The 26,054-nt window shown below is 39.1% G+C and overlaps 1 protein-coding gene across 1 annotated transcript in view; it reads right to left on the minus strand.

Moving 5' to 3' along the window:
* Nucleotides 1–26,054, minus strand: part of CNTN3 (contactin 3 (plasmacytoma associated)) — a 499,366-nt gene that overhangs the window by 160,935 nt on the left and 312,377 nt on the right. Inside the window, exon 5 of the mRNA XM_006870787.1 lies at nt 1,015–1,218. Coding sequence (XP_006870849.1) covers nt 1,015–1,218 — 204 coding nt within the window. The remainder of the gene's footprint in view (nt 1–1,014; nt 1,219–26,054) is intronic.

Here is a 26,054-nt window from a genome sequence, read left to right on the forward strand (position 1 = left end):
AACACGGACCCAACATGCAACATAAATAAATATTCAAGAATCTGGGGCTCAACATGAAAAAAAAAAAGAATTTGGGGTTCAGTGACTTTATGTTATTGTTTACAGAAACAGTTCTGAGAAAACCACTTTATGTCTTATTGTATATAAAATGGGAGGGTTTTTTTGTTTGTATGTTATTATTCTGCATTTAATTTGGACATTTACGGTCAAACTGAAATACAAACTGTATTAAGATTTCTTAAAATTTCCTAAAGAACCAAAATTATAGTATGGAATTTTCTTAATGGTTCCCTGGTAGCACTGACACCCAACTTAAACTTATTAAATGGTTCCCTGGAGGCAGGAAACAGTGACTTAATACATGGAAAAGGTCAAATGCAACTATTACTGGCAGGGAAGAGTGCTTAGATCCACTGTGGCCAGGGCTTTGTGCTGCATCAGATAGGGAGATACCGTTTTGTGTAAGTGGGTCAACCCCCAAGCTTACAAATCTCTTTCTGTGGCAGTTAAAGGCTCCCCTTAAACTGCCATCAAAGGGGTAATGAAACTTTTCGTTTTCTTTAGTAACTTTTTTTTTTAAGGGTTATTTTTTTAACCAATCATAAAATAGTGAAAGGTTCAAAAATCTCAGGCTGACAGAGGTGGCTTCATGGAAGGACAATCTGGGAAGGCACAGAGAGCCCCCCATTCTGATGGGTTCCACAACGTGCTATAATGCTCAGCTCTCACCTTCCCAATCCTTCAGAAGTTTGGAAGAAGTGGTGCCACCTTTCCATTTGGGGCTCTGGGTATAATCTAGCTGATACTGTATAATTATTATGCATAGGGCCCTATGGCTTATGGAATCATTTTAGCCATTTAGTCAAGAATACATATAGGTATTCTTTGTTCAGGAAAAAAAAAATCAGACAGAATTCTTCAACTTATACAGTTGTATTTGTCACCTTTTCCAGTTTGTTTTTGCTTGTAGTCACAAGATTTTAAATGACAATTATACTTGGAAATATTTCATACCATCAGAACGTAGCACCAAAGGTGTTGGAGAACCTAGAACTCTGGCGTTGGTCACCATACTCGTGACCACACACGTGTAATTTCCCACATCGGATGGCTCCACTTTGGCTATGTAGAGGTGCCCTGTCTCCTGAGAAACAAATCTCCGACTGTCTTCTTCAACAAAGGATGGATATTCATTGAAGATCCAAGCATATGATAGTTCTAATGAAACAAGAGAAAAGGAAGAACTGTCATTGCTAGAGATGGTTTTCCAAACAACTCTCAGGCACACTAGATAATTGCATTTCCTTGGTCACCAGAGGTACCCTTCTGGTGTAGTGGTTAAGCACTCAACTGCTAACCAAAAGATTGGTGGTTGAAATCCACCAGCTACTTCGAGGAAGAAAGCTGTGGCCCTCTGCTTCTGTGAAGATGACATACAGCCTTGGAAACCCCATGGGGGTAGTCCTGATTTGTCCTACATGGTTGGAACACGTTTTAAGTTTGCCCATTATATGGTAAGAGGCTAGAAAGAAGGAAGCAACTGAGCACAGGTTCCTCTGTATCTCCAGGGTGATGGCACAAAGCAAGTGCTTGCTAAACATTTTCTGGGTGTCTCACTCTGCTGTCAGTGAAAGCCAGTTTAGGTACTGGATTTACACAGCAGTGTTTGGGGGCATGAAAGTGGAAATGCCATGCAGAATGGATTGCTGGTAATGCCAATAAAAAAGTTACTCCAGATCCCCTGAGACTGCTGTTTGCATCAGCAAGGACTAGACCACCTCTGTGTATTTCAGTGCTATAACTTGTACAATGGCTGATACACATCAAGTCCTCATCAGTTTACTCTGATGACCCCATGTTTATCAGTGGAACTGCTTTCAATGGCTGATTTGTCACCAGTAGATCGCCAGGTCTTTCTATTGAGATTTCTTTGAGCAAACTCAAAACTTCAACCTTCCTGTTAGCAGTCGACCACATGAATGATTAGCATCATCCTGGCTAATACTTTGAAAGAAAAGAAAACCTCTTGCCACCAATTCAGTTCTGACTCTCAGCTATGCTGTAGGCCTGGGCAGAACTACCTTATAGGTTTGAAAGGTTGTAATACCAATGGAAACAGATGCCACATCTTGCTCTCACACAGTAGCTGGTGGGTGTGGACGACGGACCTTTCTAGATAGCAGCCGAGCACTTAACCACTGTGCCACCAGGGTTCCTTTAACTAACACATCCTACCAAACCTGTTACTGTCAAGAAGATTCTGACTCATAGGAAGGAGTAGAACTGTTCCATAGTGTTCCCTATGGAAGCAGACTAATAAATCTTTCTTTACCGTAATGGCTGGTGGCTTCTAACTACTGACCTTTCTATTGGTAGCTGAGCTCTTTCAACATTGCACACCTTGGGCTCCTTCCAACTCATACAAATGAAATTCAAAAAAATCTATGGAAAAATGTAGGAGCTCTGGTAGCACAGTGGTTATGAATCAGGCTGTGAACCACAAGGTCAGCAGTTCGAAACTACCAGCTGCTCCAAGGGAGAAAGATGAGGCTTTCTGCTCCTGTAAAGATTTACAGCCTCGGAAACCCTGTACAAGGTCACTATGAGCCGGTTCTAACTCCACAGCACATCACCACCACATGGAAAAATTTAAGTAAAAGATTCCATGAATTTTTGGGGCTCCCTCATGTATACTTGCTGCAATCAAGTCGGGTCCTAATCACAGTGACCCTTTAGAGTAGAATTGACTGATAGGGTTTTCAGTCCTCTAATCTTTCTAGAAGCACATTATCACATCTTTTTCCCTCAGTGGGGCTGGTGAGTCAAACCAATGATCTTTTAGTTAGCAGCTGGGCACTTGAATCACTGTTCCACCAGTGTTCCTTCTGCTAATGTTTCATATATGTGGTTGTTAAGTGCCACTGAGTTGGTTTGAACTCACAGCAATGGTGTATAGGGTTTCCGAGGAGTGGCTGGTGAATTTGAACTGCCGACCTTGTGGTTCAAATCAACATTGCAGTTCAGCGCATTAGCCCACAGCACCACACCAGGACTCCAGTTGTTAAGGGCCATCATGTCACTTCTGACTCATAGGGTTTCTGAAGAGCGACTAGTGAGTTTGAATCACCGAGCTTGCGGTTCAAACTGACCTTGCAGTCCAGTGCTTTATCCCACAGCACCACAGCACAGGACTCTGGCAAGCACTAATTTTAGAGAGCTCTGAGTCTGGACTTCCAAAATAGCAAAACAAAATAAAAATCCCAGAAGACACAGGTGTTAGAAAAAAGGGGACCAGATAAAACCAAGTGGTGGGGTTTTCAATGAAGGCAGATTTGGAGTTTTCCACAGTTTTCTTGTTCCCATGGTATCCTCCCTACTCAGAGTGACCCTCAATATTCCCAAAGCTCCAAGCAGGGCTCATCTAGTTTCTGAATCTATAGCCATGTTCACTGCTAACAAGCATAGCTGTGTGATTCCGCTCTCAGCAACTCACATCACAAAGACCAAACTTCTGCATTATGAGTACAGTAGCTTATGATGTCATTGTTTGCTCCATTTACACCACTGGCAGGATCTAAACTGAGTCACACTGACTGGTATGTGGGCCTTCATTCTCATTCACTTCTTTGACAAGAGACCTTCGTGGGATTTGAGCACATGAATCCAATGTTGCCTCCAAGCTTGTTTTTGTTAGCTGATATCGAATAGATTCTGATGCATGGAGACCCCATGCATTTCAGACAAGAACACCTCCATAGTGATCTCAAGATCACTTTGACCTTTAGAAGCAGATCACCTTTTAGAAGCAGATCACCAGGTCTGTGTTTGGAGGGTAGGTTTGTACCTCCAGCTTCTTGATTAACAGGCAAGTGATTGACCATTTGTGTCACCCTGGAATTACCACCAAGATGCAAATCACACACACAACCCACCAAACCCACTGTTGTCCAGTTGATTTCAATTCAGATACATCCTATAGAAAATATACAATAAATCTGGTGGCATAGTTAGCACTACCTGAAAGGTAGGTGGTTCAAATCTACCAGTGGGAGAAGAATGTGGCAATGTACTTCTATAAAGATTACAGTCTTGGAAGCACTGTGGGGCATTTCTACCCTGTTCTAAAGGATAACTATAAGTTGGAATCAACTCAATGGCAATGGTTTTAGGGAATACTTTTGTACATGGAGTGAAAATTTCTAGGCTTTAAGACCATATAAGACCTGCTGAATGTTACTGCTACTCAAACAGAGTGAGAAATTTACAGGAATAATGATGTCTACAGAGGCAGAAGGTGCAAAGGAATAAGGACTGACTGTGTTCCTATCAAAACAAGGCTGAGAGATCTGGTGCTTAGATCCATAAGATCAGAGGTTCTAAGCAAGATTGTGGAGTTGGCATGCACACTGTGGCAGCCCTCTGCAGCAAAGGCATGGGAAACAGAGTAAAAAAGACACAATGGTAATCCTGGAACTCTGAGTATCACAGGATAGGACAGAATGCCACCTGGAAGAAGCAGCTTAACAGGAGTAGAGAGAGCTCAAAAATGAGTGGACTGTGGGCTGAAGTGGAGTGGGGCTACCATCTTGAACTTTTATGAATGGATGTTGAGACAGCAGACTGGGAGGATAGGAAGCAAATTAATGTTAGTAGCAAGGGTGTGCAGTTCTCCCATTTTCTTGTGCCCGCCATGTAGATGGGGGTGTGACCAGTCCCCACCCTCACCAATCCAGCAGCCAGTATCACCCTCTCCTGTATTACCTCTGCTCTATCTATGGTTGGGCATCAGGTACAGTGCCCCAGATTTGGAGGTACATGAAGCCATCCTGAACTATGCTACAGAAACAATGAACAGAGAACTAGCTGTGTTCACACTTTCAGTCTTCACCACATCCACCAAGTGAGTACATGAGAATACACCAGTGTGCAATTGTTAACTTATATTTTATATTAAATATGACACCACAATGTCTTGGGGAAAACAGATAATTTCAGTGTACACAAACAAGACAGAGTACCTCAAACAAGCCACCCAAATCCAGAGTCAGAAAAAATAACGCCAGAAAAGGTTCAGAACTGCCTGATTAGGAATTTAAAAGAATGCTAATTAGGCAACTTTAACGGACTGAGAAAAAGATCAAGAAAACTACAGATGAAATCAAGGAAAATGCAGACAAAACTATGAAAAAAATCAGGAAACAAACTGCAAAATAATTGAAAAAAATGGGCATCATACAAAATCAGTAATCAGAAAGCCAGAATTCTAACACTAAGACTTCAGAAACAGATGATACTCTAAAAGGTCAAAGAAATAGAATTGAATCAGTGGAAAGCTGATTTACTGAGCTACAAGAAAAACCTCTCAATAATCATCCACTAGAAGAACAATAAGAAAAAAATCCACGAATGTCACTGATTCACATGGGGAACTTCAAGAGGAATAACTTACATGTGATAGGAATTCCAGAACACGAAGAGACAAACAAAAACCCATACAGAATATTGGCCAAGAGTTGTTGTAAGGAAACTTCCCAAACATCATGAAAGATGAGAAGTTGATCAAATTTCAAACAAACCCCAAAAGAAAAACATCAAAAAATTTTAAACTCAATACAAGGAAAGAACTCTGAGAGCAGCTTGGGGAAAATGAAAAGTTACTTACAAAAGAGGAATAATAAAACCACAGTCTGATTTCTCAGCAGAAACCTTGCAGACAAGTAGGTATATATAAAACTCTAAAAGAAACTGTCAACGAAGAATCATATATCTAGAAAAACTGTCAATCCAAGATGACAGCCCAATTAGGTCATTTTCAGAAAAACAAAAATGAAAAGAATTTGTAAAAATCAGACCAACCTCACACAGCACACAAACAACAACAACAAAACAACTAAAACGAGTTACTTGGAAAAATAACTAACAACAGCAGACGACGTTAGACTAACGTACATAACAATATTACCTACACTCAATCCAGATGTCAAAGTATACAAAGTACAATAGACTTGTAAGACTGAAAAGGAATACTGGTGTACTGCTGTGGGTTAATGCGCTGGACTGCAAAGCCAGTTTGAACCGCGAGGTTTTCAGCTCAAGCTCAACACCTGCTCTTTGGAAACCCTATACAGTGTTGCTATGGGTTGGAACTGACTCAATGGCACTTAACAACAACAAGATTGAATATAGAGAACCAGAGATATAATTGCAGCAACAACAACAAAACCCTCATAGGGTGAAAAAGAGGGAATCATTCAATTACAGAAACTCCAAATGAAGAGGAAATCAAATTAGATTTCAAGACAAATACTAAATAAATTAATAAACGTAAAACTAACTCGGTCGGCGGTTCAAGCTCACCAGCTGCTCCTTGGAAACCCTATACAGGGTCGCTATGGGTTGGAATCGACTCGATGGCACTTGACAACGACAACTGTAATCCTAAAAACTAGACCACACCTTTTTCCTTATCCTTTGCTGTCATTATGTGTCATTGAGTCAATTACAAACCACAGTAACCTTGTACAGGGTTTCTGAGGAGCGGCTGGTGAGTTTCAGCTGCTGATTTTGCAGTCTAGTGCATTAAACCACAGTGCCAACCAACCCTTGTCCCTAACACTAACCCTAGTGCTAACCCTAACCCTAACCCTAACAATACATGAAGTCTTAGGCCTGGCCCAGACCTAGCTGAAGCCCCAACCCTAACCCTTCCCTCTTAACTCTTAGCCACCCAACCCCTAAAAAAGATCAGTAAGATAAGGTTTACCAGGAAAACTGCTCTATATTCTATCTATTTTTGAAACTATACATTTCAAACTTTGGGCCATATTTGTTTGCCCTTTTTTACATAATCACATTCTCTCTCCACCCCTACCTCTGAACTATGCTTAGTGTTTTTGTTGAATGGCATTACCAGGAACAGTTATGCACAGTGATTCCACATTCATTCCATATTACCAATGAGTACACTGATGATTAGTATTCCTGTGGGGGCAAATTATTACTGTCATCGTTATTGCTACCCAAGATGCTCTTAATAGGTCTCTCTAGCTTTGGGCATGCTTCCATTTATTTTCTATCTCTGTATTGAATTTTCTTTGCTCTTCCTAAGTAACTAATCTTACCATGTCAGTTTCCAACATGAAACTTGCTGCCAGTCATCAATGCTCTCAGGAATATTGAAGAATTGCTTACACTGATATAAGATGCTTCATGATGAAGTTCCTGCTCACAGCCGTTACCACTTTGAGCTGTCCCATGCTCTCTCTTGGCCTGCAATGAACTTCACTTCCGCCCACTTTTTTGCTTCCTCCCTGTTTACCTAAAAACATCAAACCTGTTTACCTAATAACTCTCAAATAGTATTCAAAGACTATTTGGTTCTGACATCAGGTTTTAAATACTCCATGCCTATGTTGGTGCTCCTATATAGAGCAACTCAGTTTATGTCATGATGCCCTGGTAGTACAATGGTGAACACTGCCTCTTCGTCTAAGTACAGGTCTCACATGAGTACAATTGTAATGTTTAAATGCCGTCAAGTCAGTTCCAACCCATAATGATTCTGTATAGGGTTTCCGAGGAGTGGCTGCTGGGCTCGAGCTACCAACCCTGTAGTTCCAAATGACTTTGAAGTCCAGTGCATTAACCCACAGCACCACACCAGGACTCCCTAATACATTCCCATTCTTTCATTGTTAACAGTTTGTTATGATCCACATAGCCAAATGCCTTTGCATAATCAATGAAACACAATAAATATATTTCTGGTATTTTCGGCATTCAGCCAAGATCCATCTGACATCATCAATGATATCATTTGTTCTAAGTCCTCTTTTGAATTGAGATTAAATTTCTGGCAGTTCCTTCTCTATGTGCTGCCATACTTGTTTTAAATTTTAAATCTTCAACAAAATCTTAACTTGCTTGTGATATTAATGATATTTTTTAAGGATTTCTGCATTCTCTCTGATCACCTTTCTTTGAAATGAACACAAATATAAATCTTTTTCTGTTAGTTGGCCTCCCAAATTTCTTGGCATAGATTAGCACATGTACCTTCTGTGTAGCTTTGACATCTTCCTTAAATATCATTAGTTCATCATATGCTTCCTCCTGAAATAGCTGAACATTGACCAAGTCACTTTGTTCAGTAACTACACTGTATTCCTTCCATCTTCTTCTTTTTTTTTTTTTAAGGTTTTTATTGTGGATTTGGTGAAAGTATACAGGGCAGATCATCAATTTTACATTCAATAAATCATACACCTTGTTTCATTACAATGATTATAATCCCCTTTGTTCACTTTAGCTTTTTTCAAAACAAAACAAAACAAAACATAAAACACTCAGGTATAGATAATAAGTTACACCTACAAAGGGCATATTCTACAAGGCTGCCTCCTGGCCACCGGTTCTTAGTCCTGCTCTTCTCACGGATCTAGAGTCTTCAGTCGCTCCCCTTCTCCATGTCCCCATCATTGCCTCTGCTTCTGGCTTCGCTACTTCTTTCACATTGTAATTGTTTTGATCATAGACTGACCTCCCAGATCCTCTGTTTCTATAATTTTATTCTGTTCTTGATTCTTCCATTTGTCCACTGAGTTCAGGGAGATGATGCCATGTATGTCATTCTCTGGTCTGTTCTTGCTGGTTCTCAGTCCACAGAACTTCCTTTAGGATGTTTTTCATCGCAGGGTTGGCTTTGGCAAAATCCCTTAGCTTCTATTTATCCTGGAATGTTTTGATTACACCATTGTATTTGATTGACAGCTTTGCTGGGTAGAGGATTCTTGGGTGGCAGTTTTTTTTTTCTTTTAGGGTTTTATATATGTCTCCCAATTGCCTTCTTGCCTGCATGGTTTCTGTTGAGAGATCCAAGCTTAAACTGATTCGCTTGCCTTTGTATGTTACACTTCTCTTTTCCCTAGCTGCTTTCAGGATTCTGTCCTTATCTTTGATTTTGGAAAGCTTGATTATTATATGTCTTGGTGATTGTCTTTTAGGGTCTATTGTTCCTGGAGCTCATTGAGTTTCTTGAATGCTTATCTTTTTGCTTTTCAGGATGTTAGAAAAAGTTTATTCTAGAAGCTCTTCAATTATCTCCTCTGTGGACTTGTGTGATTCTTCCTGCTCTGGAATGCCGATAATTCTTAAGTTATTCCTCTTCATGTTGTGCAACACAAATCTTCGGCCTTCTACAGATTTTTTTATCCTTTTTTTGCATTTGCTCTTCTATCTTAGTAGTGTTGAGAGATTAATCTTCTAGCTCACTTGTTCTGGCTTCTATCTCTTCAATTGTACTCCTTTTCCCTTTCAGTGTATTGTCCATTTCTGATATTCTATTATTAAACATTTGGACCTCTTTCTGTAGGTTTTGAATTATTTCCAATGCTGTATCTGTCTTATTTGATTGTTCCTGTAGTGCTTTCCTGACTTCTTCCTTATTTTTCTCAACTCCACTGTATAGTGTTTTGATATATTTTAAAATCATTTTTCTGAATTCCTTCTCAGGAATTTCCAAAGCTTGCCCATCTTCCAGTATGGAGTGTAAGTCTACTTCCAGCTCATTTGCCAGTCACTTTATCTCATTTCTGGACAAGTGATGATATGATCATCTGCTTCTGTTTTTTGGGGAATATTCAGGAGTTATCTGTGGCCTTAATACTTAGATGGGTGTGTATTTTGGTATTTTTTTATACTTCCTGATGGCCTCCAGGTAGATGTGGTCAGGAGATGAGCTTCCCTTTTCACTCTTCTTCCTGAGACATTTCAAGATGCCACACTGTTGGTCATTGTGACGTAACTCAGGATTTAATTTTCAACCGATTTCCTTTTTAGTCTGCCTGTCCCACTCCACAATCCCTGTTTAGGCCTTTTTACTAATGATAAACAATTTAAGACTGGCTGTGGCTGTTTTGCACTGTTGTTTGGTTTTAAGTGGAAACTGTCACTTTAAATTTTAAGGAGATCTGTGTGCATGTGTAGTAGAATCCTCCAGGGGTGGTGGTGGGGTGTCCACTCAATCAGGTACCCTTTTTAGTCACCAGAATGGAGGTGCATAAACTGCAAGAGACCAATGAACAGATACAAAAAAAAACAAAGAATATCCACACCTTTATCTCCGCGATTCTATCAGGCATCTGTGGCTGCTCTGATTCTTCCCCTTCTTGGTGTCTCCCAAGATGGCGGTTCCGGGAGCAGCTGAGCATCTTGAATTAGAAAGCAATGGATTTCTTGCTTCTGCTACAAATTCCCCTCGCTGTAAGCCTTCCAAGCTTCTAAATATTCCTTTATATGTGGTTCAGAGTTCTGGCACTTGAGCCTGCTTGGTCCGGTATTCTGTACTGTTGCTGACAGAGCTCGTTACTGCACTTCCACCTGATCCGCCATCTTGTTTGTTCTCTCTCCTTCCATCTTCTTTTGATGCATCCTGCATCTTTCACACATTTTGCCCAAAGACATCTTCAATTGCAACTCAAACCTTGAAATTTGTCTTCAGTTTTTTTCAGCTTAAGGTATGCTGAGCATGTTCTTCCCTTTTGTTTTTCTAATACATTTCATTATAATAGTTTACTTTGTTTTCTCCAGGTGTCCTTTGAAATTTTTTGCTCATCTCTTTCACTTTATTATTTCTTCTAGTCGCTTTCTCATTTTGATTCCTGTGTACACTATCAGGTGAGGTTGACATGTATAGTCATCACTTATATTTTTAAAACAAGGTATTTGCAATAAAGTAACTAGTCTTGAGTATTCTATCATGCAATGTACAGCATTATTTCTATCACCAAAGCCCTATTTTCCAACCACAGAACCATCCTCTTTGTTGCCAACTTTTGCCTTCCAATCACAATAATTATCAAGGCTTCTTGATTACAGGTTTTATCAATTTCAGAGTGAAAAGACTGGTGGAATTAAATTTCCTCATCATATGCTTCGGTAGCTGGTGTGTAAGTTTGTATTAAAGTTGTATTAACTCATCTTTCTTGCTGTTGTTGGTGTTAAGAGCCGTTGAGCCAATTACAACTCATAGTGACTTTGTATTATGTTTCCAAAGATTGGCTGGTGGGTTTGAACCACCAATCTTGAGGTTAGCAGTCCAGTGCTTATCTAATAATGCCACACTAGGACCCCACCAGAGGTTCCTTGTAGATGCATAGATATTATCCTTTCATAGATAGAAAGATGTAGAAATGTTCTTTTTGATGAAGAATATGATGTACTTCTTTCAATTTATCATTCCCTGCATAGAAAAACTTGTGCACGTCTGATTTAAAATGGCCAAAATACATCCATTTTGGCTCACTACATGTATCAGTTATAGATTTTTGTGAGTTTCATTTATTTTTTAACAACTTCCAATTTTCTTAGATTCATACTTCATATATTTTACATTTTTATTAATAATAGATGCTTGCAACTGTTTCTTCTCATTTTAAATTGTGCACCATCAGTAAATGAAGGTCCCCAAAGATTTGCTTCATCCACATTATTAAGGTTGACTCCACTTGGAGGCAGCACCTCTTTCGATGTTGTATTTGAGTGCCTTCCAACGTGAGGGTCTTATATTCTAGCAGTATATCAAACAATGTTTTGTTGCTATTCATAAGATTTTCAGGGGCTTACCCCTCACAAGGGGATCTCCTATTCCTTCTTCCTAGTCTAGTCTTAGTCTCCAGGTTCCACTGAAATCTGTCCACCATGGTGATATTGCTGGTTATTTGAAATATTAGTGGCAGAGTTTCCACCATCAGAGCAACCTGCAAGTCATCACAGTACAAAAAACTAACAGACATGTAGGATTAAAACAATCATTGCTGTTGTTATTAAGTGTCGCTTAAACGGCTCTGACTCACTGACTGAGGAGGGTTTACAATAAGTGACTTGTGGGTTTGAACTTCCAACCTTTTGGTTAGCTGTCCAGTGTTTACCCTCTAGCACCACATCAGTACTCAAAGAGTTAGTTATGGATGTTAGGTGCTGTCAAGTTGGTTCTCACTTACAACAACACCATGCTCAACAGAACAAATCACTGTCTGATCCTGCCCCATCCTCACTAGTGCTGTTAACCTTGTGCCCATTGCTGCTAACACTGTGCTAATTCATATCATTAGGAATCTTCCTCTTTTTCACTGATCCTTCACGTTCCAAGCATGATGTGCTTCTCTAGGGACTGGTCTCTCCTGATATGTCCAAAGTATGAAAGATGAATTCTCTCCAGCCTGATTTCTAAGGATCATTCTGATTAAACTTCGTCCAACACAGATTTGTTTATTCTTCTGGCAGTCCATACTACTTCTAATATTCTTATCCAACACCATAACCCACATTCTTCTACAGTCTTCCTTATTCATTGTTCAACTTTAATATGCATATAATGTGATTCAAAATACTATGACTTAGGTCAGGTGCACCTTAGTCCTCAAACTGACACTTTGCTCTTGAGTACTTTTAAGAAGTCTGTGAAGCAGATTTGCCCAATGCAATATGTCATTTGATATCCAGACTGCTGCTTCTATGAGTGTTGATGGTGGATTTAGCCTAATGAAATCTTTGACAACTTCAAACTTTTCTTCATTTACTATGATGCTGTGTATTGGTCCAGTGGTGAAGATTTTTGTCTCCCTTACACTGAAGTAAAATCCATACTGAACGCTGTGGCCTTTCATTTTCATCAGCATTTTAAGTCCATTTCACTTTCAGCAAGCAAGATTGTATCAACAGCATATTGCAGGTTGTTAATGAGCCTTCCTCAGATCCTAATGTCACATTCTTATGCATATAATCCAGCTTCAAAGATGATTAACTCAGCATATATATTCAATAAGTATGGTGAAAGAATACAACTCTGGCACACATATTTCCTGATTTTAAACCATTCCATTTTCTCTTGTTCTGGTCAAATGACTGTCTCTTAGTCTAAGTACAGGTTCCTGAAGAACACACTTAAATGTGCTGAAATACCCATTATTTACAATGTCATCCATAGTTTGTAATGATCCACATTGTCAAAAATCTTTGCACAGTCGGTAAAGCATAGGTAAATATCTTCCTGTAAAGCACAAGTAAACATCTTCCTGGCATTGTTTGCTTTCACACAAGATCCATCTGATATCATCAATGATATGCCTCATTTCACATCCTCACCTAAATCTGCCTTGAACCTCTGGTAGTTCCCTGTCAGTGTACTGTTGCAGCCGTTACTGAATTATTTTTAGTAAAAATTTACTTGCATGTGATGTAAACGATATTGCCTGATGATTTCAGAAGTTTTCTTTTGTCACCTATCTATGGAATGGCATATTAATGAGTCTCTTCTAATCAGTTGGCCAGGTAGCTATCTTCCAGATTTCTTGGCATAGATGACTGAGTGCCTCCAGTGTTGAATCAGTTGTTGAAAGATTACAATTTGTATTCCCTCAATTCCTGGAGCCTTGTTCTTTGCCATGCCTTCAGTGCAACTGGGACTTCTTCCTTCAGTACAATTGGTTCCTGATCCTATGCTACCTCTTGAAATAGTTGAACACTGATCATTTATTTTTGGCACAGTGACTCTGTATACTCCGTAAATATTCTTTTGATACTTTCTGCAACATTCAATATTTTGCTCATAGAATCCTTATATATTTAAAGTTGAGGCTTGAATATTTTTGTCAGCTATTTCAGCTTGATTAATGCTAAGCGTGTTCTTTCCTTTGGTTTTCAAAGTCCAGGTATGCACATTTCATTATAATACTTGACTTTGTCTTCTCATGCTGCCCTTTGAAATGTTCTGCTCAGCTCTTGTAATTTCTCATTTCTGCCTTTTGCTTTAGCATTGCTAAACTGGAGAGAAAGTTTCAGAATTTCCTCTGATATCCATTTTGGTTTTTCCTTCTTTCTTATCTTCTGAATAACCTTTGGTTTCTTCCTGTATGAAATTCTTGATGTCATCCCACAACTCTTCTGGTCTTAGGTTTAGTGTCCAATGCATCAAATCTGTTCTTGATATGAACTCTAAATTCAGGTGGGTTATTTTCAAGATCGTATTATGGCTCTTGTGGACATGTTTTAATTTTCTTCACCTTCAGGTTTAACTTGTATATGAGCATCTGATATTTGTTCCACATTCAGTCCCTGGCCTTGATTTGGGTAATGATATGGAGCTTTTCAGAGTCCTGGTGTGGCTCTGTGGGTTAATGTGCTGGATTGCAAAGTCAGTTTGAATCACAAGGTCGGTGGTTCAAGCTCACCACCCATTGCTCAGAAACCCTATACAGGGTCGCTATGAGTCAGAACTGACTCAACGGCACATGACAACAATGTGCACATGACAAATAATAATAATGGAGCTTTGCACAGATGTAGTCAATTTGATTTCTGTATGTTCTATCTGGTGACTTCCTTGTGTATAATCATTTTACTGTTTGTAATTCTCTATGAAAATTTATTCAGTTAATTAAGGATAAAATTATCCTACTGACTGTCTGTTATGTAAACTTTACTGTATGAATTTTATTGAACTTTGGGGCTAACATGAACCAACTTTCTACAAAGGAACTGTTCGTTTTCTCCTTTGTGCAAACAGGGGCTAAATGAGTCAATGCTATTTTTTTCTAGATGTCCACATTACTCAAAATCAAGCTGAGGTTTAATCACAGTTGCTATGGTTAGCATTTCCCCAGCTCTTTCCTTAGTCTTATATCCTTTTATGATTCATTAACCTTATTGAAGAGGTTCACTGGGGTGATAGTTTTCCATAAAATTATTTTAAAGCATAAGACTCAGTCTGCATCAATTTAATGAAAAACAAGTACAAAAATATTTAAGTTGTATATTCAATGGTGAAGGGCCTGTCTGTGGGCTACAGAAGAGTCAAGCAGTGCAAAAAACACTGAAACAGCACATAGTAACTGGTGAGAGTTGATGGGGTTTCAGAGGAAGATGAGGTATCATGTCTTTCACCACTGAAAGGAACATGCCTTAAAGATAAGAGAACACCCTGGTGTGGTGCTGTGAGCTAATGCATCAGACTGCAAAGTCGTTTGAACTGCAAGGTCGGTGGTTCAAGCTCACCAGCTGTTCCTTGGAAATCCTATAGCAGGTGGTAATCAACTCAACTGCACTTAACAACAAGAACGTACAATTCCTGGGAGACTGAACAGCTGGAGAAAGGTATCCAGGGAAAGAACATAGAAAGGACCTCTGGTACAAATGGAACCTAGTGGTGCAGTGGTGAAATGCTCAACTGATAATCAACAAGTTGGTAGTTTGACCCCACCAGGGCTCCTGGATAAAGATATGGCAGGCTGCTTCCATAAAGACTGCAGTCTTAGAAACCTACAGGGCAGTTCCAGTCTGTGTCAGATGATCACTCTGTTTGCTGTGGATTCTTCATGTGATGCGGCAATGTGACAATGTGACAATGCACTGGACTGCAAGATCAGTTTGAACCACAAAATCAGCAGTTCAAGTTCACCATCAGCTCCTTGGAAACCCTATACAGGGCTGCTTTGAGTCAGCACAGCATGTGACTACAACAACAGATACTTGCAGTGAGTCAGTATCAAGTCAATGGAAACAGCTTTGGTGTTTTGTTTGGGTCGAAATTAGACATGATGCCTGGCTCGCTTCCATACTCAATGCAAATACTAAATATTTCCAAATAGGCAGCAGCAAATAGTCCACACTTTTCAACATACTGATTTTGAATATCGACCTGATCCTTAAATCATGCTACTGTATCCACAGAGAGTGTTTCATGAGATTCCAGTAAGACACGAAATGGGTTGAGAAATTTGAAGTTCTTTGTTACGTTGTATGGAAAGAAAAAAAGGCATCTCAAATATTCATTCCAGAGTTGGCATCATGCATAATGCGATGGTGGCTTTCCTTTGCAATATTATTGTATAAACCACAGAGAAAAATAATGTGGTAAGGTAGGATGGATTTGTTCTGCATTTGCAAAAGTGGCAGCTGTAGCAATGGCCCTTCTGGGTCTTCCTACTCCTGTAAGCATGCAGTCTCATGCTCTCCACTGACTCTCATCCATGTTGTTGTTGTTATGTGCCATGGAGTCAGTTCTGACTCATAGCGACCCTGTAGTACAGGGTTTCCGAGGCTGTAAATCTTTACGAGAGTAGAAAGCCTCATCCTTCTTCTGCGGAACAGCTCGTAGTTTCGAACTGCTGGCCATGAGGTTAGCAGCCCAACTCGTAACCACTATGCTACTGACTCTCATCCCTTTTGCTGTTGTTGTTAAAAGTGCTGTCAAGTCGACGCTATACAGGGTTTCCGAGGAGCGACTTGCGAACTTGAACCACCGATACTGCAGTTCAAATGGCTTTTGCAGTCTGGTGCATTAACCCACAGTGCCACACCAGGACTCTTACACCTACTATCCCGAAAATACCACTCTGTGTTAAGAGAGGTGAAATCAAATTACTCTGCTTTCCTAAGTGCTCCATAAGTAAAATTAATATGTGGTTGTCAGTCCCTCGCCCTTTTACCCAGCCAGATTAAAACTTCCAAACTCCCTAACATATCAGACCTTAGATGGCATTAGGAATAAGAAACCAATCTAATGAAACCAGTTTATACTAAAATGAGAGTGCCTGTTACAAAGAATTCAGATTCTGAATCAAAACATCTGAAATCTGGCAAATTCATAGAAGAGAATAAATGCTGTAGAATAGTAAATGTATTATAAACTACAAATAACAACTCGGAATGAGTATCATACATGAAGGTTTGTATGATTGCATACATAGTATTTTCTTAATTCTAAAATGAAGATGATTAATAGTTAATAAATGATACTATAATTATATTCTCTTTGTTAGGAAAATCAAGAGAAGGAAATTAAAGTTAAAATGAGCAGTTTGAAGTGGTCATGTGAAAATCAAGGGATAATGATGCTGTGGTAAGCAGAATAATACCCCTCTCTGCATACACACACACAGTGTCCGCATTCTAATCTTCAAAACCTCTGAGTCATCATGAGTCGGACTGACTAGATGGCATGGAATAACAACATATCATCATGAGAGACACATAGATTTGTAGCATCCAACTTTTTTTTTTTTTTTTAAGAGTTCTTCGAATTCTGTGTCTTAGAAAACTTGACTTTAAATTTATTGCCTGAAAAACTCTGCTAAAATATATACGTCATCACTCTGAAAATGTTTGGAAACTTTGCTATTTACATCATTTAAACAAAGTACATAACATCTATTTTAATAGTATTCGAGTTCAGGTATTATAAAAAAAATCTGCATTTGAAATAATGTAAATTACACACTGCAATGCAAAATGTATGTCAAATCAGCATTCTTTGGAGAACATCTGAAATAATTTTACATATAATGATACATTGATAATCTGTAATAAAAATGATAATTTTATATATTCAAACAAGCTAGACTTTATAAAATCTTTCACGATCTCTTGTTTAAATCACAAACACATTATGCAAAAACAATTTGGCCACTGGGCTTTGTATTCCCAAGGCTACATGAATATTAAGGTTGTGAAATATTTTTTTGGAGAAAAGAGATTCTATTATTCAGTCATAAACTAAGAGAATGAAGTACTGAAACTCTGCTTTCTACCAAGTAATATGTGATGAATGACATCATTCTCCAGTTACAGTCTGTCCAGGGTCACTTAAGTACAAAGCTAGTGAAATTCACATGAAATATGTCGCTCTAGTGTTTACCTAGAGATACATTAATACACATATTACTGACATTTAAGGGCTTACTTCTAGTTCCATTATAAAATTCTATTATGAGGGAGACTTAATCCTTTGCATAGACATTTTCTAGAAGAAACTCTATCACACAAAACTGCAGTTGGCAAAATTATGAAAAGCATCTCTAGCCATTTTCTCTGGTACTAACTGGGAAGTTTGACCTATTTTTCAATAAGACACATTTAAAGGGTCTGAAAGCCTGCTTGGTTTTGTGTAGGTTTTTTTTACTGATTTGTACAATCAGGGTGAGAGTTTTTTTATGAGCTTTAAGAATGGCGCAATGCTGAATACTGCACATATCCAACAATCTACAGCAATCTAGAAGATTAAAGATCATTTAAGATTCAAAAAACAAACGACCAGGGGTCAGGACTGAGGACTTTCTACATCAAAGCAAAAGGTATCATATGGGCATTTCTAGAATTTTAGTGTGGCATTTTTCAAAAGCCTGTTTGCAATTTGTTGCTTTGAGGTTAGAAGATCTATTGCACTATTTAATAAAACAATGACAACAACAAAAAATCTGTTGTCTTTGTGTCTATCCCGACTTGCGGGGAACCTGTGTGTGTAGAATAGAACTGCAGACTTTGTGTGCAGAACAGGCTGTGACCTTTTGCATGCAGATTCAAAGTCCTTTCTTGGGAGGTACCTCTGGGAAGGTTCAGTCCACGAGCCCATCAGTGTTTCAGCACTTGATCATTTACACCACCTAGGGACTCCTATTCCTCCAGAGAAGCAATATTACAGAGTAGGTTTCCTTGTTTAGCTTATATTGGTCTAAACTGCCAGCTTACATCAAGAGGGCATAAAATATGTATAAGAGTGGACAAATGAAGGAGGAAAAAAAAAAAGGCATTTCCCCAGAAGGGAGCAACCACAGCATGGTATAGACCTCAGATCCATCTACCATCTTCTTTGGCAAATCAAGTTTTTCTGGAACACAGTCATACCTACTCAAGTAAGATGAGCTGATACATTTGAATTTTGATGTTTGAGGAAGAATATTGAATATACCATGGAATGTCAGAAATAGGAACACATCAGTTTTAGAAGAAATACAAAAAGGATGGTCCCTAGAGGTGAGGTTAATGAGACTTTGCCCTGTTATGTTGATTTCATCATCAGGAAAAGGAAACCACGAGAAAAGGAAATCATGCTTATTATTGAGGAACACCAGGAGAGTAAGCAAAAGCCTCTGAAAACGAATTAATACAACACTCTCAACATGTCCAATATCTTGGAGATGGTGCAGAACTGGGCAATGTTCTGTTCTGTTCAACATATAGTTATTACAAATTAGAGCAAGTGGCTGGTAATCAACAAGAACATGGCAACTTTCATGCTACCAGAGTATAGTGGCTGCAACAGAGGCTGCATGGCCTGGGTAAAGCCTACAACACTTAGTAAGTGGCCTTTTAGAAAAAAATTGACAACGCTAATTGGTTGTTGTTGTTGTTGTTGTTGTTGTGTTGTTAAATGCCATCGAGTTGGTTCTGACTCATAGCAACCAACCGTATGCACAGCAAGACAAAACACTGCGCAGTCCTACACCATCCTCACAACTATGCCAAGCCATCTCCAGGGACTTCCTCTTTTTCGCTGACCCTCCACTTTACTAAGCATGATATAACTCTCCAGGGACAGGTTCCTATTGTCTAGAAATCAAGCCATGCTTTTGATAATCCTTAAGTGTCCTATTTTACTTTTAGCCTGTTCTCTCTTTTTTTTTTAACAGGGCCATAAAGCTGTCTTAATGCCCCATAGGAAACTTGACAAAGCTTATGTTAATCTCTTAATTCTTCCGTGCTGCATAATTCCTTGTTTCTCTCTCTCTTGTTTTATTAGCTGCCTGTAGTGAGTACAGATGAGCCATCTCCAGTGTGTAATAGCAGTTTCCGGGAGATGAATGCTGTTCTGCCAAGACCAGTTTTGGTTCTACCATTTCTCTATAGGAACCAGCTTCTTCCATCACACTCTGACACTGTAAGGTGTTGTCACCCACTGATACAATTTGCAAAACCTCTTTCACAAAATCTTCTAACAAGTTGCTCCATCTCTTTCCTGGCACTGTGGATGCTGATGCAAAGGGGAAATGTCCCAGAGGTAAAATAAAAGTGAAGTTCTTTCTTCCAGATTTGTCATGTAGAAATGTGAAAAGCAACTCTAGAAGCTATTTTGTATTTCTGACTGCATATATGCATTCTTCCTTATTCTCATAAAGAACTTTTTGTTTTCTTCCCTTTTTTTTCCATTCTTGGTTAAAGTTGTTTGGGAAGGACTGACACTACCATTCTCTCCTTGCTCTAAAGAGATCACAAGTAAAGAAGGTGCCAAGGGGCCAAATTCAAGTGACACGCAAATTTTATTATTAATGTTTAATAATAAAATTTTTGTTTAATAATAGTTGGAATACTTGAGAAGGACTAGCAAAAATAATAATAATAAAGAAAATTATTGGCAAGGCATTTAAGGAAATACTTCCATCAGCAAAGTCACTAAAGAAGTATGATGTGACTAAAGAAGCATTGAACATCTAGTAAAAAAGACTGAGAACTGATGAGGACTGGGCAGAGTCATCGCAGTGGCACAATAAACCCACTGACGAACCTGCAGTCAAAGCAACTGCCACTTTGTTCTGGACTAGATGGTACGGGGAGGACATTCAGGAAGACAATTCCAAAATGGTAGAACTGGAACTTTATAAAGAAAAAAGACTATGGAAATTTGTATTTCTTCTCTGGTTTCTCATTTTTATTATAAAAACACACCTTTTCAAAAGAATTCAGAGACTCTGAAAACGCATTTGCTAGGGAACTATATTAGACTCCTGGTGTGGCACTGTGAGTTCATGTCCAGACTGCAAAGCCATTTGAACTGCAAGGTTGAAGGTTCAAGCCTACCTGCTGTTCCTCGGAAACAGGGTCACTATGGGTCGGAACTGACTCAATGTGACTTCACACAACAACAACAACAAAGAATGATAATAATGTCAACATCAATGAAAATGCTACCAATGCCTGAAAGTTTCACAGCCAAGACCTGTTTGTGCAGCTAAAAGGAAGTGCAAGAGAATAGCTCATTTTTCACATTGCCACATTGGATACACAACGGGTTTTGGTGAGCAGAGCTTCAATATGCCCTGTTGACAGCCTTGTATTTCCCTCTTTACAAATACAGAACAGTGGACATTTTTTGTGACTTTCATGTCAGTTAATAACTTTGGTGACAGTGAATAATATTTTCCCTTTAAATGCAGTCTAGGGGTAAGTAAAGATTCTTATTGCTCATGGAAGTGTTAATTGGAGCCAATTATAATTTGATTGACCTGTCTGGCTATTAAAGCAATATACAAAATTTGCACTGCCCTTGCAAAATGGAAATTTTCTTTAGCAAACACTAACTATACGAAGAACACCACTCGTCTGTCAGTCTGTCATACTGAGGGGGCTTGTGAGTTGCTGTGATTCTGAAAGCTATGCCACCAGTATCTTAAATATCAGCAGAGTCACCCAAGGAGTCCTGGTGTGGTGATGTGGACTAATGCGTCAGATGGCAAAGTCATTTGAACTGCATGTTTGGTGGTTCAAGCTCACCAGCGGCTCCTTGGAAACCGTACAGAGGGGCGCTATGGGTTGGAATTGACTTGATGGCACGACATAACAACAACAAGGGTCACCCATGGTGGACAGGTTTGAGATGACCTTCTAAACGAAGACAGGCTAGGAAGAAGGAGTGACGAACTACTTCCGAATATATAGTCACTGAAAACCTTATGAATAGCAGAGAAACACTGTCAGATATAGTGCCAGAAAATGAGCCCCTCAGGTTGGAAGGCACTCAAAATGCAACTGGGGAAGAGCTGCCACCTCAAAGTAGAGTTGACTGTGATGACACGAACAGAGTAAAGCCTGTTGGAGAAAACCCCATGGGACCTTCATTTGCTGATGGCGCACAACTCAAAATGAAGAAAAACAGCTGTAAACATCCACTGAAAATCGGAAATGGAATGCACTTAGTATGAATCTAGGAAAACTGCAAGTTGTCAAAAAAGAAATGGATCAACCAGAAGAAGAAAGAAGAGGGGAAAAAGCATAATGTGATACAATTTGATGAACTTTACCTACACCTATGGATGCAGTAGCTCAAAAGAGGAAACAAATCCTTACAACAAGGATCATTCCCTGCCCCTCCATACACAGAGTAGACAGGGTTGGGCAAGGGGGGGTGGGGTTACAAAGGCAAGAAGTGACTGGCTTATAAGCTTTCAAGAGGGAAGCTAGATTCATAGGACATGGAGGAAGGTAGAATCTCTGCTGAGTAGTGAACAATCTGACTAGGCAGGGCTGATGAAATGAAATCCGGATGGATCTCTTGTGATACAATAGTGAATAATTGTTATCTGGACTGCTTGTGAGGGATGGAATTGTAAGGTAGACGTTTTTTAGCAAGGATAGGCGTGATTACCTTTTCAGCTTAAGAGCGGAGGTCCCTGGGACCATCAAGGGAGAAGAGCAGAGAGTGGGACCTTACCCAGAGAAGCAGTGATGCCTGAGATTTTAGATACAGAGAGGGAGAGGGGCTGTGTGCTGATGACTGGGGGGCATGCTGGTAGTGTATACCCTTTGGATGGTTGATGATACATGGAGGGGATTATAACCATAGCAATGAAATGATATACTATAGGATGAATGTTCTCCCTTGTAAACTATCATATAAGTCACAATAATACATTAAGAAAAAAAAAAAGAAATGGAATGGATAAACATCGATATCTTAGGCATCAGTGAGCTGAAATGGACTGATATTGGCCATTTTGAATCTGACAACCACATGATTTACTTGGCTGGGAATGATAAATTGAAGAGGAATGGTGTTGCATTCATCATTAAAAAGAACAAATCCAGATCAATCATGAGGTACAACGCTGTCTGTGATAGGATAATATCCATGTGCCTACAGGGAAGCCCAGTTAATACCACTATTATTCAAATTTACGCTTCAACCACTAAAGCCAGTGAGAATGGAATAGAAGAATTCTACCAACTTCTTCAATCTGAAATTGATCAAACATGCAATCAAGATGTATTGATCATTACTGATGATTGGAATGCAAAGGTTGGGAGCAAAGAGGATTGGAAAATATGGCCTTGGTGATAGAAATGATGCTGGAGAACACATGATAGAATTCTGCAAAACTGTTCATTTCAAATACCTTTTTTAAACAGCATTAAGAGATGACTATACACATGGACCTCACCAGATGGAATACATAGTAATCAAATTGAGTACATCTGTGGAAAGAGATGATGGAAAAGCTCCATATCATCAGTGAAAACAAGGCCAGGGGCAGACTGTGGAACAACATTCTTATCAACGGAAAAAGACTGAATTTGTCAAGGACTTCATTCTTCTTGGATCAACTATCAACACTCACGGAAGCAGCTGTCAAGAGATCAGATGACGTATTGCATTAGGCAAATCTGGTGCACAAGAACTTTTTAAAGTGTTGAAGAGCAGAGATGTCAGCTTGAGGACTAAGGTGCCCCTGACCCAAGCCATCGTATTTTCAATAACCTCATATGGATGCGAAAGCTGGACAGTGAATAAGGAAGATCGTAGAAGAATTGATGCTTTTGAGTTATGGTGTTGGAGGAGAGTATTGAAAGTGCCATGGACTGACAAAAGAATCAACAGATCTGTTTTGGAAGAAGTGCAACCAGAGTGCTCGTTGGAGGCCAGGATGGCCAAACTCCATCTCTCATACTTTGGACATATTGTAAGTAGGCACCAGTCACTGGAGAAGGGTATCATGTTTGGTAAGATGGAGGGTCAGAGAAAAAGAGGAGGATCCCCAATGAGATGGATTGGCCAAGTGGCAGCATCAATGGACTCAAATGTAGCAGCACTAGTGAGATTGGCCCAGGATCAGGCAGTGTTTTGTTCTAATGTGCATAAGGTCACTATGAGTCAGTACTGACTGGATGGCACCTAACAACAACAACAATAACTATAGGCAGCCTATGTTTAAATGAATCCAAGGGTGGTGTTTTGGGGTTATAATTCCCACATCAACTCTTAGAAGCTAAATCTAGAAGGCAGCTTTGTAGAGTTGTAAATAATATAAAAGAACGCTTTAGATAAAGAAGATGTGTAATTAAACAGCCAATATGTCAGGGTCAGCGAATACAGATGCAGCATCACAATAATTAATTCTATTTCTCATTGGTGGTGGTGGTGGCAGCGGTGTGCCTTGGAGTCAGTTCTGACTCATAGCGGCCCTGGATATGGTTTCCAAAGCTGTTAATCTGTCTAGTAGAAGCGTCATCTCTCTCCTACAGAATGGCTAGTAGTTGAACTTTCTTTAAGGAAAAGTTAAACTCCTTTCTTAAGTAATGTCAATAGTGGTTTGATTTTTCTCTTCTTGGGATAGTGATGACTTTTTTGTTAAAGCATGATACAAATATTGATCACTAAAAGGTGAATTCAGCCTGCTAAATCACAAGGGTAGTCTTTCTTAGGACAACAAATCACTCCTCAGAAAGCTGGAGAAATTGATGCTTCTCTTTCTCTGTCTCTCACATACGTACAAAATACTTCCACTTACCATGAGACGTATGTGAAAATGTTCATCAAAATAGAGACAAACACCTTCCAAAATGTATTTAAAAATAATATTTTTTTTTCTGGTCTGATTTCCCTGAATAATAGATTTTTTAAAAAGTGATGGCCTGATTATAAATTCCATTTCTCTTGTTTTTAGAATGTTTTAGAGTTTGTTAAGTGAAAGTTTACACAGCAAATTAAGTTCTCATTTAACCATCTTTCTACATAACCTTCTGACATTCATTACAATTTTTCAATATGTCAACATTGTCACTATTTGCATCCTATTTTTATTTTAGTTTAGTTTCCATTTCTCTGCCCAGCCCCCCTTGCTTTCTCATTTTTGCTTTTGGGTAAATGTTGACCATTTGATCTTATGTAGTTACTTGTTTTAGGAAACACTCCTCATGAACTGTACCGTTTGTTTTATAAGTCAATCTATTACTTGGTTTTAAAGGTGACCTTTGGGATTGGCTTCAATTTCAAGTTAAAAGGGCATCTTAAAGTGATGGCATTCAGAGTTCCTCTAGTCATGATCAGTCCAGTAAATTAGGTTATTTTGAGGAATTTTAGTTTTGCTCAATATCTTAGATGCATCTTAGATGGCCACTCACAAGTTTTTAAACTCCCCCACAAAACTCATCAAACCGGACGTAGATTATTCTCCTTATGAATCATATTCTGCCAATTGAGTGGGTTGCCCATGAAACTTAGTTATGCCAATTTACTGAGTTGTCCTAAGCCCTTAAACCAAATAAATCACTTTTATGTAGCATCTGGATATACCTAGACGTCCCTATAACTGTGCACTCTATGTAGCTTACTATATGTTGTTGTTGTTAAGTGCCATTGAGTCAATTGCGACCCACAGCGACTCTGTATAGGGCTTAAGAAGAACAATATATGTACTTTACTGCATATACACATGGATATGTTTTTGTTGTTGTTATGTGCCGTGGAGTTGGATCCGACTCACAGCGACCCTATACATGGATTCTGAGGCTATTTGCTTCAAAAATTCTGTGGAAAAATTCCATTATCTATTGATTCCATTTTTTCCATGAACTTTTTGAAGCTCCCTGGTATGTAGCACACTCACACACATACATTTATGCCTATAAATATATACATACATCTACACATGCACATATTCATATATACCTTCCTATGTACATACAGACATATAAATAGACCATACATATCTACCTCTGAAACCACATACATACTTTTGGTTATTATTATTGCAAAATTATGTATGTTGTAAAAGTTAACATAATTGTTCCTTATTCCTGCAAACTTGTCAGCATCTTTATTTGTTATTGTTGCTGTTAGGTGCCATCGAATCGGTACCGACCCATAGTGACATTATGCACAGTAGAATGAAACACTGACTAATCCTGGGCCAACCTCACTACTATTGCCATGCTTGAGTCCATCGATGCTGCCACCTGGCCAGTCCATCTCGTTGGGGATCGTCCTCTTTTTCTCTGACCCTCCACCTTACCAAACACAATATCCTTTTCCAGTGATTGGTCCCTCCTGACAATGTGTCCAAAGTATGGCCATCTTGGCCCCTAAGGAGCACTCTTCCTACACTTCTTCCAAAATGGATTTGTTGGTTCTTTTGGCAGGCCATGGCACTTTCAATATTCTCCTCCAACACCATAACTCAAATGTGTCAATTCTTCTAGGGTCTTCCTTATTCACTGTCCAGCTTTCGCAT

This window comes from Chrysochloris asiatica, unplaced genomic scaffold, assembly GCF_000296735.1.
Source record: "Chrysochloris asiatica unplaced genomic scaffold, ChrAsi1.0 scaffold00151, whole genome shotgun sequence".
NCBI lineage: Eukaryota > Metazoa > Chordata > Mammalia > Afrosoricida > Chrysochloridae > Chrysochloris > Chrysochloris asiatica.